The following is a 15999-nucleotide window of genomic DNA, read 5'->3' as shown; positions in this document are numbered from 1 at the left end:
TCAAGAATGTTACAGTTTTCAAACGATTTAACACAGATAATAAATAAATTTTAAATATCAAGTATCAATTTACAAATTCAGAGAATTAAAACTAAATAATATAATTTTTTTTGTGTAAATCTATTATCACAAATCAGATTTAAACCAAGTTGGAGATGGTATGCCAAATGCACTCTCTTTTTTCTACAATTTGATAAGAAAAGAGTGCTTATCAAGAAAAATTAAACAAGTTGCATAACACGTGGCAGGGCTTCCTTTATTGTGTAATTATTTACCAACATTATTTTTTATTTTTAAAAACCCACAAGTCATGATTATTACAGTATTTTTTTTTGAAGACTCAAGGAAGTAAATTCATATATATATATATATATATATATTTGATTAGAAAGGAGAGAGAAACTTGGAAAGTTACCAAAATTTTTCCACCCAAAACGCGCTCGCTTCTTTTTATTGTGTAAATAAACTTGTAGAGAGATTTTTATTGTGTAAAAAAACTTGTAGAGAGAGAAGGTAGTCGTCAGTTCCAAGTAAACAGCTCTCTCTTTAAATTGGGGAACCAGAAGAGAGAGGAGATTTGGAATTGCTGGTTTTCGAAATTTGGAGTTTGACAGAGGAGAGTGTGTATATTGTAGGGAGAGAAAGAGGGAGGGGAGAGAGAGGGAGAGAGAGAGAGAGAGAGAGAGAGAGAGAGATGGGAGGGTGCTTTTCGGACCAACGAGGAGGGCAACAAGCAGTGGGAGGAGCGGCCCAACAGAGGCCCCTACGGACGAACGATGTTGGCGGTGGAGCCGGAGGACACAATGACGCTGTTGACTACTTCTTTAGAACAAAGGGCCTTGGTGCCCTCTTTACACAGATCGAGGTATATATACACACACACACTTATTTACGGAACTGGGTTTCAATGTTACACTTGTCACACTGCCTTTATATCATCCTCACCACAAACCCTAGTTTTCTCTCCCTCCTTTTAATATTCAAAACGCTTTTCAAACACCTTTACATATGTTTTTTTACACATCTGTTTTTCAACACCATTACATAGTATTAGATGTGTTGAAAACAGATGTAATGGTGGTGAAAAAACCCTATAGCATCACTACAGCACCACTGGAAAAATACAGCAGAGGATTGAGGTTTTATTTATTTATTTATTTATTTTTTACCTTGGCATGATCTTGAACCCTACACCTTCTATTTTGGAATGGTAAGAAGTACCACTAGACTGTTTGGTGATGTTTGGTCAACTTTAACTCACGTGTTCTTTCTTTTTTACATTGTGTTTGGAATGTTGGGATTTAGAATGCAAAATGGAAGAATCAAAGGAAGTAAAAATGAAATTGGATTTCATGCTATTTGAAATCCCAAAATACAGTGTCCTCAAATCCCATGAAAATTGGAGGAATTTGATGGGATTTTACCCAATTCGCCCTTCTTTTTAGTTTAGTGTGTCTCTCGGACTGTGCGCGGGTGCAGTTTGATTCATATGTAACAGTAGAGAGAATTATGCAGGACATGAATATGAATCATGTAGCCAATCTTTTCATAGATCTGTCTGGATTGAGAGAAATGAACTGTTTACGGGAGATGGATAGAGATGCCGGGCAATGTTCAGTGGAATTGTTGTTATTGGGTGTGCTTTGCCACCTTTCTTTTCTGATTAGAATGGGAGAAGTTCTTGGATTTATAGAAAGAAAACTAAAAACTAAAAAAGTGCTAAAGATAGTGAATTACATGGATGTAAAATGTTTGATTCTTAAAACTCAATGACTTTGACAAGTGACGATCTCTGCCAAGATCTATCTATTGATATTATCACACTAGTATGTTGGTATTTATTTGGGAGAAAAATCCTCTCAATTGCACAGGGCTTTCCAGGGCACTGGGGAGCAAGAAGGTTCAGAGGGTTGACTTATTCCACCACTGGTCATTATTTTAAAGTTAATTGACCAAAACATGACCTTGTCTGTTGCCTCCCAAAATGAGTCAAAGCAAGACTTGTTCCACTATATGTGTTTTGAATCTTTAAGTATAGGAGAAAGTTGTTGATTCCAGAATTTAGAATCTCATTTGTCCTGAAATTAAGAAAAATTAAATAATGATTGAGATTCCATCAAGTTGGCAAAAAAGAAAAGAAAAAGAAATGAAATTGTAACTTTTAGCCCCTTCATGCATATCTTGGTCAACTGGATCCTTACTTGTATTCTACTATTCAATTTGACCCTGAGGAATGGTTAAAATATGTTTTTGAATGTTTTTAAGACTCTTATACACTTTAAACATCTGATTTGGTCATCAAGTAGGCCAAGTATGTTCTTTCTATAAGATTTTGTCCTCTAATGTTGGATCCAAATAGTGTTGTATGTGATATGGATGTACATTCAGCAGTGCAAACCATACGAATGAGATATGTTAATGGTTGAAAATAAGATTGTATACTGAGCGGCTGTGCCTAAACAGCATTTTGCAACTTGTATTGTTGGGTCAAGAGGAAAGATGTTTTTTTTTTGGCATCATATCCAACACGAGATTTACAATAAAAAGCGTATTTTTGTGTTTGGATTGGACAGAATATTTCAACTGTCTATCACCTGAGAAAAAAATATATTTTGTAAGTTGTGGACCATGAATTTATCTCTTCACCGAATAAGAGTGGAGTTCTACGCAACTTCTGGAGTAACAATACCACTGCCGAAATGAAATGCCAATGGACCAAATTGCAGCATAGTAGTCTTCTTTTTTTCGTTTCCTTTATTTTCTTTTTCTTTATCTAAGGTAATTGTATTGCTATACGTTTAGTCAATTAGGGCCACGGTTGAGTTTCCTTGTCTGAAGCTTACCTATTTTCTTATCATGTCTTTCATATACTGTCTATTTGATTTCATTGTACATGATGCAATAATGTGTTTCAATAATGAAATGCAGTTATCTTTAGCTGCTTCAAAATTACGTGACCGCGACATCATTTCAAAGGTACGTTCTTAAATACGTAGTTTAAAATCTTAGGATGTGATAACTATATTTTCATTGTGAAAGGTTCATATTGATTTTTATTGTCCCTCAGAACTTTTGGAATGGTGCTATATTTGAATATTATATTGTTGTGGATCCATCTTTCTTTATGTTGTACCAGTCTGTCATAGTGTTTGTGTCTCAGTATGCTTTGTCTCTATGTTGATGCCTGGGAAGGACTGCCTCAGCAATTATTCATTGGTTCTGCTGTTTAATTTTCAGTGACTATTATGTATATTGACCGGCTTTGAGAATCTGGTTTTTCGGGTGACAAATTTTTGTACCAAAAAGAATTGTCTACACTAGACACAGAGATGTTACAGGAATTAAGAAAATGTAGGTAGATGTCCTTAAAAAGGGTAATCAATAACTCATAAGAGTAGAAACACCTTGCTATGACACTTTCAACTGCCCATATTGAATCTAAGAGCCTATGCTTGAAGAGCCTACGCTTGAAGTGCACGTATTTTATAATGCCTTATTCTATGTTTTGAATCCTAGTCATCAACACCGTTTCCTATATTTTGTATGTTGCAAATTGCTATAGGTTTTAAAATTTTGGAGAGGAGACATTTTAAAAATAGAGCTTTTAGTGAAATGCTTAAGAAATTGAGAAAAGGAAGTAATAGTTTAAAAATAATTTACGATTTGAGGAAAATTCAGCATTAGATATACTAACCTATGATCAATATATGACGATGATTCAGCTATAACAAACTACACCTGATCCGCTTTGCAATTCCTAAATGCTAACTATTTCACTCAATTATGATAAATTTATTTCAAAAGGCAACATTGGGATGGCAATGGGGCAAATTTGAGATGACGTGACCTCTCTGGCTCATCTCCAATCTAAGACAAAACATGATGAGGCGTGTGAGGAATGAAATGCCCCGAGGAGTGATGGGGGAGAAGAAAAGGGAGCATGGAGGGGACTTGGGGTTCATAAAAACATAATCATTTTTACTTCTAAGAAAAAAAAAATTCATAATCATTTTCATCTAGTTTTACAACCATAAAGAATTACAGTATGTGCTGCTTTTTTCACTTCAATTAGATTCAATAAGTAACGAAAATGACCTCATGTTGTTTATAATGGAAGTTGCTGTTATGCACTTTAGTTCTAATCGCATTTTCCTGATTTTTAATGAGCTATCAACAGTACCACAAAGAATTTTATTGGCTCCTTATGTGGACCATGATTCATATACTATCTTAGCAGTTTCCATGATAACTTGGCAGTAGAAGTTATGGCCTTTTTGGTATTATTAAATTTTTTAGTAAATAATATATTAATCATAAAAGGGGCAAGCACAATCACCCAATCCATCCCATACCCTATGTGGTCTAATGTTCATGTTCTATCCTTGACCCTATACAGGTCTCTGGCATACTGTCCTGTTATTAATAAGGACAGGGCGGTGTCAAGTGGGGTACTTGTTTAGTGCTGCAAATTGCCATTCCTTGGAGAATATTACCAGGATGATTGGCAGTTACAATTTCCATTACACAAGAACATGAGGGGGGCAGAGAGATGCAAAATAAATTAATACGCTAAATGGTTCATTATTCATTCATTGCAAACTTATAGTAAATGATAATTATGCATATCATTTTGAATTTGAATGTTGGTACTGTGAATTTCAATTTGAGAATTGTTGAATAAGCCCATTATCATTCCACCATATTCATATCAGTTTGTGATAATGTATCTACAAATTTGTTATTATATTATAGGAAAGCAAATCCCATACAAAAAGATATCATAATAGAATTCCCCATCACTTGTAAAGGGATTTAATACAATTGTGGTTGGTCGGTTAGGTGCTGACTCCATTCTGCTCTCTGTAGACATTTCTATGTGTACTAAATGGACCATATTACATTTGTGAATAACCATTCCCAACTCTCAGGAAATGTGGGAAAACAGTTCTTGAGTCGCCAAAATCAAATATTTGATCCACAAATTTTGATTTATGCCCTTCATTTCCAATGGCCTATGAGGAGGAATTCCCAATTCTCAATTCATGAATATTTTTTTATATAATTAATTCATCAAAGACCAAGCTGGAGACCAAAGGCCACCTGGCTTGATGGATAAATATATACTCTCTGATATGTACCAAGGAACTCTACCAAAACTCTCACAATAAGGTTTGACCTTGAATTTTATATTTTCATTGCAGAGTGATCCTATGGCAGTAGTATATCAAAAGAAAAGAGATGGAACCTTAGAGGAACTTGGTCGTACAGAAGTGATAATGAACAATTTGGATCCTGCTTGGATTGGAAAAATTAATGTTGCTTATCAGTTTGAGATTGTTCAGCCTCTGATGTATGCTTGTCATATTTCTCCTTATCCTTGTGTGGATTTGTCTTGTTCACTTTATCTGGTAGACCTTTCTTGGCCTTAAGAATTTATTTCACATGCTTACCCATTTTGTTTTTTCAGCTTTCGTGTGTATGATGTAGATACAAAGTACCACAATTTACCGGTGAAGGTACATAATGATTTTACTTTCTCATCATCATACTAGATTGTATGAGATGCTATTGTATGTGCTACTTACTGATAGTGAAATTTATATGGTACATAACTATATATCTGTTGTTTTTGCCAATTTGGTGGTTTTTTAAGTGGCTTACACAAAGTTATGGGTGCCAGAATTCAACTTGTTTGCCTTGTTGTGGAATGTACTTTACGTCTTACACGTGTGGTAGCTGTAACGTGCAAGAAATTTAGAGCCAGGAAAATATATGGAGATGTTTTTTTTTTTTAATTCTTTCTATTTTTGCTGAATATTCCAGAGTTCAGAGCATTTACAGTTTGTTGCTGCTGTCAATTTGGCTCTGAAGTGAACAAGAGAACATTTAGCAAGGGTTTCATTTAGATAGGAAACATAAGAGTAGCACTCATTCTGAATGCAACGTCAATAATTAGTTTTGCTAACTGTTAGGGTACTTCAACTGTGAGGTGCTTAACTTTTGAGCATGGATGTTAAAACCAGATCCACATCCTATGATGCCATGGTCCAATAATATTAAATGATCCCAGTCCCACAAAAAATCCAAAAATGGGTGCACTCTTAAATTCCTAATTCTACTGATCCTACTGTAGAGCCTTAAAATGTGGTTTATTTTTTTGTTTCTTTGAGAACTTGAGACCCAAATAATATTATAAAACTAAGATTAAGACTCACTCAAATGTCCTAAGTAAGACAAGCATGGCAAAATTTTCTTCTCCTTTTGACTCTGCAACGTTATTGCTGAGTAGTCAACTGCTTTAGCAGGTAATTAGGTTATTCCTTATTTTGACTAGTATGAGTGCTTTTTTCTTTTACTTTTTCTTTTTGGTTTGTTATTTTGTTGTGCTATTTTACAGAGAGGGACTTAATTTTGCTTTAAACCAATCAATATCATACTAATACAGATCTTAGTGCTTTTATTTTTCTCCTTCCTATATTGTTGCATCTTCTATAATGCCTTTTTATGACTGAGTGAACTGAGTATTTTAAATAGAATATATTTTAAATTCAATATCTTCATTCCATATATGATCCTTGGCGGATAAATGATGATTCATGAACTTTTTTTATATTACATTTACATATAATATATGTATGTGCTATCATAGTTAATGCTGTATAAAAATGTTAATATGATAATATTTTTTAAAATTGTGCAATACTTTATGCGCTCCAACATTCTTATAGAGAGTGATGGGGAACGCGCTATGATGATTTTCATGGATGATGAGTCGCACGTGTTCAAGTTCTACTTTTGGAGAAGGGGTAAAGATAGATGAAATTAAGGATTATGTAATTAGGTTTTATTTTAATTATTTTTGTTTGCTTTTGGCAATGCTCTATTTTTTGGGATATTTTAGTATTTTAATATTTTAGGGTTTGTTTATACTTTGCCTATATAAAAGGCTTCTTTGTAAACAAACAAGGAAGTGTCTTCTCTCCCTCGTGTGTTTTTGTTGTTCTCAATCCCTTAGTCTATCTTTCTTACCTCCTTCGATCAGATTCTCATCCCCATTCATGTGTCTTCTCACCTCATTTGTCTCGCTTTGTCTCATTTTCTGATTCTCACCCCCTTCTTTCTTCCTGGTTACTACTTATCCTGCTTTAGATGGCTTTTTGGAAATTTATCTTTTCAAAATAATTATTTTTATATTTTTATATTTTTCATGAGTTTTAGGCTTCTAAATGTTGTACTTTTAAGAATTCTTAAGCTACACAATTTTATTATCACAGATTATTATTATTTATTCTCAATCCGATCCTAAAGACCTACCAATTGTTCCAATATACGATTCCGATTTGATTTTACGACCTTGCTTCACAGGCAAACCTTTGAGGGTGGGCCTTGGCGCAACGGTAAGTTTGCTTAATTGTGATCTGGAGGTCACAGGTTCAAAACTGGAAACCACCTCTCCATGCGGAGGTAAGGCTACGTATATCTGACCCTCCCCAAACCTCGCAATGGCAGGAGCTTCGTGCACTGGCTTTCACAGGCAAACCTTTATTTATTTATTTTTGACTTCGAATAATGTCGGTGGACTATATTCCTAAAATTTATTTAATTTCGAACAAGGCAACAAGATTGAGTGTGTGATTACATGAACGTTTGGGCAGTGGAACCGCGTGGATACATAAAATCCAATGAAAGCCAACAAAGCAATCACACACAAACACAAGATATACATGGTTCAGCCAAAACCGGCCTACGTCCATGGATGAGAAGAGATTCCACTATGATTCGTAGAGATAATACAACAATAGAGTACTAACACTTTGTGCATGTCTTTTCACTATGTACCACTCCACGAGCCACAAGCCTATCTCCTCGCTAACAGTGTCGCTGGTGCTTTTCCTACTCTACCAACCCGCATATTACCCAGTGTTCTTAAAGCGCGCCTAGGCTCGAGGTGCAGGTCTAGCGCCTATTGTTATCCCAGGCACAATGATGTGTACTAGGCGCGCGCCTCGGTTGCGCCTCGTCTTGTTTGTTAGGCGCGCTTCACTTATGTTTTGTTTTTAAAAAATGATTATTCTATTTCTTAAGCCAAAGAGGGTACTTTTGGCAACTTAATTAACAAATAAGAAAGCCGAAGTGTGCGAGAGAAGGAACTTTTGTTTAAAAGAATAAACAAATTGGAAAGCCCAAGAGTCAAAGTGTCAACTGAACAGAGAAAGAGTGAGACTGTGAGACGAACGACGAAGCCACGTCAGTTTTTTCTTCTTCTCTCTCCCCTCTATTCTCCTCCACTCATCTCTTCTCATATTTGTTTACATCTCTCTCTTCGTCTAATTCTCTTTTGTCTCTATCTTTTTCTTCTTTTTTTGGCTCTGTTTTTTCTCCTTTTCATCTTTAACACTTTCTCTCTCTTCTCGTCTACTTCTCTCTATTCTTCTACTTCTTTCTGTCTCTATGGCTTTGTTCTTTTCTTTTCTTTTCTTGTTAACATTTTTTTTTTGTTAACAGATTTATTTCTTTTTGTGCTTTGTTTTGCCTTTCGAAAAAACAAAATTTGTTTTGCCTTTCAAGAAAACAAATGTGTGCACTGTTTTATGGTTGTTGGATGCTTGTATAGTTGATGAATTTACCTTTTTATATTTGACATTAATTTTTAGAATATTGATATGACTTATGAGATAAATGTTTTCATGGTAGTTTAAATATTCAATTGTGCGCCTCACATCACTCAGGTGCACGCTTCGCCGTATGCCTCGCGCCTAGGCTCCAAAGGACTTCTAGCGCCTTGAGCCTTTAATAACACTGATACTAACTTTACCCATCAACTCACTCATGAGACTACATCTCTCTCAATCTCATAAGACTCAATCCACAACCTGGGTATCTATTTATAGAGTTACAAACACAATTCTTTATTTGACAAGGATTACAATTTCTTAGAAGCCCAAGCTTGCCAAACAAGAAATTCCCTAAAAGAATACAACTCTAAAATAGAAACCTAATTAGAATAGGAATTTGAGACACAATTTCCAACAATCTCCACCTTGACTCAAATTCCATCCTGCCAATCATCGCTTCCATGGCATTGATCAGGACAATTCTTTTGCAGCTTCAATCTTGACGATACTCCTGCAAAATTCTGATTATTCCCACTGTACGTTGCTCGATTAGTTAAGAACCTTCAAGGCTCCACCTTGACCACTAGAGCTCCATGCCATGTAATCAAGCCAATTGACTCCACCTGCAATTGAGACCCATTGTAGCACTTGTTGAGACTTCTTGTGTTTTCTAGATCTCCTTCACCTTTGGGTCTAATACAAATTTGTTGGGGCATTGGAATCGCGCGGATACATAAATCCAATGAAAGCCAACAAAGCAATCACACACAAACACAAGATAGACATGGTTTAGCCAAAATCGGCCTACGTCTATGAATGAGAAGAGATTCCATTATGATTCGTAGAGATATTACAACAATAGAGTACCAACACCTCCACGAGCCTATCTCTTCGCTAACAGTGTCACCGGTTTTTTTTCTACTCTACGAACCTGCATACTACCTTTACCCATCAACTCACTCCATGACACTACATCTCTCTCAATCTCACAAGTCTCAATCCACAACTTAGGTATCTATTTATGGAGTTAAAGCCACAATTCCTTGTTGGACAAGGATTACAATTTCTTAAAGGCCCAGCCTTGCCAAACAATAAATTACCTAACAGAATACAACTCTAAAATAGAAACCTAATTAGAATAGTAATTTGAGACACAATTTCCAATAGTTGACATTATGTATTTCGAAGGTGTTCGGTTGCAATTTATTTGCCCTACAACAAATATTAACTAATAGCAGCTTTTGATCATCATAGGTAAACAAAAAGATTGCAAATGATAAAGTTAAAATTCCATTTTGTTACATTGCAGATGCTGAAGTTGAAAGATCAAGAATTTCTTGCTGAAGCCAATTGTGTATTATCTGAGGTAAGTTTATTTGTATTAACTGGGGCCCAAATCGAATTCAATAGTGATGTTGCACGCTTTTCAAGCTCTTTTGTCTGCATATTTCATTGAGTTTGCTTTGTATATTACATAAATGGTGCAGTTTGAAAAATTATGTGATGATATTTTGCAATCACTATTTCAATAAAAAAATATGGTTACGGTTATTTGTTGACCTGTTTAGTTGCTTTCACATGTTCAAGTTAACAATTTTGGTTGATTAGCATCTCATAAATAATGAGATATATATTGTTTGAAGCATGTGTTTGTGTCTAAATATGTGTTCATTTTTTTTTTCCTAGTTTAAATATGTGTACGAGTATAAGCAAAAGTCTTGAAAATGATTGGATTTTGTTGGTTGGAAAAAGTTCAACTGGTTTCCTTTACTGTACATTTCAGAAAACTACTTCATGTTTTAATTAATAGAGAAGCTGTCTATCTAAGTGATTAAACAATATTAACCATAGAATTATTGTTGTCATGCTATCACTCACATATACTTGCCATCGATAATTATCCAGACACTCTGCTTCACTATATAATAACAGTGTCGAAGTGACAAAATTTGGACATGTATAAGCATACCTAAGATAGTTCAAATTTAGTGGGAAATATGTGAAAACTAAATGTATATGAGAATTGAACTCGTGTCCTCATTTCACAGCACATGTCTCACTGCATTTTACAGGCCCCTTTTTGGATCCCATGACATGCATTAAAATGTGGATACATGCTTTGTGAAAGTCCAGATCAACTTTGGTTTGATGTACTTAAGGAATTTAATTTGAGCAGTGTGTGGAAGTCCCTATTAGTTGCAAGCATACTTGGAAGATTCAGGCGATTTCGGTCAAAGCATATCCTATTGAGGACTTGAAGGCGGACCAACCAGAGTGATTGCCAACTCTGGTCCCAACTAACACAGAAAAAGAGTGTTCTTTCTGATGGGACCCACTTGTGGCTTTCCCCCAAGTTGAACATGTGCATGTATTGAAAACTGTGCGATAAATTTCTTCGCTGAAGGATGGCTTTTCAGAATTGTGCTTCTATATCTCTTTCTTAAATGATGCATTTTCTCGTAGTTATCTTAATCTGAAACAGTTGCTTACAAATTTCTTCCTTTTTTTTTTTGCAGAAATATGCATAAATATTTACTTCTCTTTTTCCTTTTTTAACTCATGACAGATAGTGACTAAACAAAGTTCGAGTTTGACCCTTAGTCTTCACAATAAAACTGGGCACAGTGGTCTGACAAACTTTGGGACACTAACGGTCCATGCCGAGGAAACTGTCGGTTCAAAGAATGCTGTTGAGATGGCATGTCATTGTTCCAACTTGGAAAACAAGGACCTAATTTCCAAAAGTGTATGTATTTGAAATCAGATATCTATATGGAGCTTTGAGTTACTTGGAATTTTGGTTCTTAGATTTTTTTTTTCTTTACTCCTTTCAGGATCCTTTCTTGAGAATATCTAGGATTGTTGAGAGTGGTATTACTGTTCCAATTTGCAAGACAGAAGTTGTGAATAACAACTTGAATCCAATTTGGAAGCCCCTATGCCTCACAATGCAGCAATTTGGGAGCAAGGCAAGTTTGTCAATTCTTGTGATTAGATCTAGAATAAATGTTTCATTTATGATATCTGTGGTTGTCTCATGTTTTTGTGCCAATAATTTAAGTTTTGAGATAATTTAACATAAAGGCTCTTAAGATTTGCATTTTGGATGCCTAATCACTGTTGGAAATGTAACTGAAGAATGATAGAATTATTTTATCGCATGGCATGACCCAGATTTGTTAAGTAGCATTCTGTGATGGATACAACTACAGGTTGCTATATATATATTGGTTTTTTACGGAGAAATTTTTTATTTGGTGCAGGACAACCCATTAGTTATCGAGTGCTTTGATTTCAATAGCAATGGCAATCATGCACTTATTGGGTGACTGTCCAATTTTATTCGTCTCGTCAATTCCTTTTTTTCTTTTCCTTTTGTCAGTTAAGTTCCTGCTTTTGTTTTCTTTAATCTGCCTTTTTGCATGTTTTATTTATTTATTTTTCAAATTTTCTTTTTTCTTCTATTGCTCATTATATTGACACTGCGTTCATATGTAATAGTAAAATGCAGAAATCAATGGCAGACCTTGAAAAACTTCACAAAGAAAAGATTGGTGCAAATTTTATCTTACCATCTGCTCGACATGGTCATGAAAAGGTATTTATTTTATACGTGATAAAGATTTTAGCCATTTGTTGTATGTCTGTCATGTCTGAACCTGCATTGTGCTTATATTTCTGTAGGTTCTGAAGGGTCAACTTTTTGTGGATGGATTTGTTGCAAAGGAACTGTACAGTTTTCTTGATTACATTTCTAGTGGCTTTGAACTTAACTTTATGGTTGCTGTTGATTTTACTGGTAACAAGCCTTCAACATTCTGAAAAGCTATACGATTCCAGTCGATTTTATTTTGTTTATACAGTTGCTTGGCTCATTAATGGAAATTTAAATTTTGTCCAGCTTCAAATGGAAATCCTCGAAGTTTAGATTCTTTGCACTACATTGATCCTTCAGGCCGGTTGAATGCTTACCAGCAGGTAAGGTGGTGCGACCTGTGGTGTTCTCAAATCTGGAAGTGTCTATGCTTCTCAAATAATTTTAAAAATCTTCACTAGCTTATATTGGGGCTAAAGAGCCTCCCATTAAGTCAGATACCCTCGAGTTGCCACCTGTGGTGTTATCAAACTGGAATTATCTATGCTTCAAGAATAATGTTTAAAAATTTTACTAGCTTATCTTGGAACTAGAGAACCTACCATTAAGTCAGATGCCATTGAATTCTCCCATTGGAATGCAGACTCATAAACAACTCTTATAAGTTGCTCACAATGAAATGACCTGTCGATGTGATTATAAAATTCTAATTTTATGAATGACACTGTAATATAAATTATACAGTTTTCAGTTGGTTTTATTATTTGTAGACCAAGTTGGTGATGTATGAGTTAATTGTCATGCAAAGAAAGTTTTGTTCTCTGCAGTCTTCATTTTGCATTTAGTAGAAAATAATCGTTGATTGATTGAATGAGTGCACAAGTCAATGACTCTACTCCTTGCAGGCTATAATGGAGGTTGGGGAGGTCATACAATTCTATGATTCTGATAGGCGCTTTCCTGCTTGGGGCTTTGGAGGAAGGACTTGTGATGGCTCGGTATCTCATTGTTTTAACTTGAGCAGTACAAGTGGCTTTGAGGTAATAATATGTTGCAAGGGATCGAAGAGACATCCTGTTGTACTCAATTTTAATTATTGTTTGATAAGCTCCTTGTCTTGTGCTTAAACGCAAGGCATGCTTCCTTTCAAATTGCTGGTAATAAGGCACCATTTCATTCTATGATTTATCACGTAGGAACACAGTTAACATACCTCTAGCCCACAAAGGCCAGAGCTGAAGGCTGTTTAGCCTACCCTATCATTATTCTCGGATTACCATGGTTTATGCATAAAATATATCGGACCGTTTGGAAAGACTAGCTAGATTTTTTGTGCAGTAAGCTGCCTTAAACATCATATTTTCATCCCAGTGATAGGTGTGTGGGTAGAGATGCTGCCATCATTGATGAATAACCTTGTACGTCTTGGTTGCTTTCATCTTTTATATCATGTGATGGTCAATTTCCCATTCATGTTACAGGTTGAAGGGGTAGAAGGTATAATGGCAGCTTATGCAAGTGCTCTGCACAATGTTGCTCTTGCTGGACCCACCTTATTTGGTCCGGTGATCAACAATGCTGCAGAATTTGCTGGGCAGTCCCTCTCCTACAACAAGAGCAAGTACTTTGTCTTGCTGATTATAACGGTAGTGAATCAAACGACCAATATTTGCTTCTTTCTTGTTGTTTCTTATTTTTATTTTTGTGATAAATTGTTTCATACTTTTGTAGGATGGAGTCCTTACTGATCTTCAGGAAACTAAAGATGCTTTGGTGAGAGCATCTGACCTACCCCTTTCGATTCTTATTGTTGGAGTTGGTGGTGCCGATTTTGGAAAAATGGAGGTAGTATATCCTTTTTTTTCTTAATCAGATTTGGTCTTCAATTAATTCACTTTTATTAGCATAACAGCACTAAAAATCCTTTCATTGAGAGTGTTATCCTTTTACAAACCTCCCTGTTAAAATTGGTATGTGGCATAATTTTTGTTATCCTTGCAGATCCTAGATGCTGATGGCGGACGTAGATTAGAGAGTTCCACGGGAAGGATAGCTACACGAGACATTGTACAGTTTGTTCCGATGCGTGATGTGCAAGGTGAGTTCATCATTGTGTTGCTTTACAAATTTTAAAGATGGTAAAACATTTCGGTCAGATTTTTTTTTTCTCCGTTTGGGCATGACAGAATGATGGAAGCAAATTTGATAGCAAATTTCCAAGTCACCTATTTGTTAAAGTCTCATATGCAATCGTAAAAAATAATTGTTCTTTACATGTTCTTATATTCTAGGGTTTGGGTACCTACAATGGTCTTGTCGGCCTTCTTTGATGCTTTAAGTTTTTTTTAGCTTGCCTGTTAATGAAAGCTCAAGTTGAAGTTGGATTCAAAGAAGCTCTTGGTTATTAATTCCAAATGGTGCTGTTGTTAGGGGCTCAAGATTGAATTTTTGATGTTCGTTGGGTACTTTTGTTAAATCTTATTCAAATGAATAAATGCATTTATTACTTTAGGAGCAGGTTCAGCTGAACTTACATTGCTTCAAGCTTGGCTTGTCCCAGCCGGCCTTCTTTGATGCTTTGTGCTTTTTGCTTGTTTAACTTTAAAGAAGCTCACGTGAAGATATGATCGTTGCATGATTCTAATTGATTTGAATTGAGAAATATACGGCTTGTTTGGTTCAGGTTTCTAAAAACAATTCTCAAAAACTCAGAAAACAAAATACTGTTTTCAGATGACTATAAAAGACATTTCTCTAAGAACGGGCCTTTTTTTTTTTAACTAGTTTTCAGAAATGGTCAACCGAATAGATTTTCAGTTCTCAGAAAACAAAAAAGTGTTTTCGGAAAACTGAAAACAGACCCATAGGTTTCCCAATGGTTGAATGTACTGTGCAAGATTTGTATCCCAAGTTGTTATTGAAAGGAATAACAGCTAGATCATAGAACTAGACTTCCAATCAATAGTATGTTGCTGCCTTTTTATGCCATGACTAGGAGATCTATAGTTGCTTTTAGCAGTGACACTTGGTGTTGTCGTCGCCTGAATAGAGTTCTAATCTCATATAATGACCTCAGCTTTGTTCTGCTGATAAACACTCCTGAACCTGATGTAAACCTTGCAATTTACAAGACTCTGTACTTATTAACCATAGTGCATTCTTGGTTATATGCGTGACTATCCTTGTCATGATGTTTCATTGTAGTTTTCATCTTCTGCTTTTCTATTTCACTGTAAAAAGAACTTTTTTCTGTGGTGCAGGTGGGCAGATCTCCGCTGTTCAGGCTCTCTTGGAAGAGCTACCTGGCCAATTCTTGACTTACATGCGGAATAGAGACATGAAACCACACACGGCCAATGTATCCCAAGCTTCTTCTCAAGCGTATCCACACACGGCCAATGTAGCCCAAGCTTCTTTTCAAGCGTATCCACACACGACCGACGTAGCCCAAGCTTCATGGCCAATGTAGCCCAAACTTCTTCTCAAGCGTATCCACACATGGCCAATATCACCGCAAAAATTTGAAAACTGAAGTAAAATCTCTCAATTTCGTTGAAGCTACGCTAATATCATTACATGTACATGACTTGCTTAGAATCGGCAGATGTTATTACACATACAGGAATTGCTTAGAATTGGCAGATGTGAAGGAAAAATATATATAGGAGTGCATATCATTAAGTAGAAATACTTTGGCTTATGAAACACTAATCAAAATTATTAAACAGTATGGTTGGTGCCAACTATGATTGGTTTGATAATATTGAGAATGCGGTTTTATGAACATTT

General features: G+C 35.5%; 1 protein-coding gene across 1 annotated transcript; it reads left to right on the top strand.

The window, feature by feature from the left end:
* Nucleotides 1-480: 480 nt before the first annotated feature.
* On the top strand, nt 481-15996 carry LOC132294677 (protein BONZAI 3-like). The gene is made up of 16 exons (XM_059792620.1): nt 481-865; nt 2929-2976; nt 5202-5350; nt 5468-5516; nt 9925-9981; nt 11182-11361; nt 11450-11584; nt 11879-11940; nt 12117-12213; nt 12300-12414; nt 12517-12593; nt 13116-13250; nt 13692-13856; nt 13942-14055; nt 14212-14308; nt 15471-15996. Exons 1-16 carry the CDS (start codon nt 695-697, stop codon nt 15677-15679), a joined length of 1860 nt encoding a protein of 619 aa, XP_059648603.1. The 5' UTR covers nt 481-694; the 3' UTR covers nt 15680-15996.
* Nucleotides 15997-15999: the final 3 nt, after the last annotated feature.

This window comes from Cornus florida, unplaced genomic scaffold (assembly GCF_030987335.1).
Source record: "Cornus florida cultivar Cherokee Brave unplaced genomic scaffold, ASM3098733v1 CherokeeBrave_3.0.0_Hap2_Chr02, whole genome shotgun sequence".
Taxonomy (NCBI): domain Eukaryota; kingdom Viridiplantae; phylum Streptophyta; class Magnoliopsida; order Cornales; family Cornaceae; genus Cornus; species Cornus florida.
This window is presented reverse-complemented; position numbering and strand designations above follow the sequence as displayed.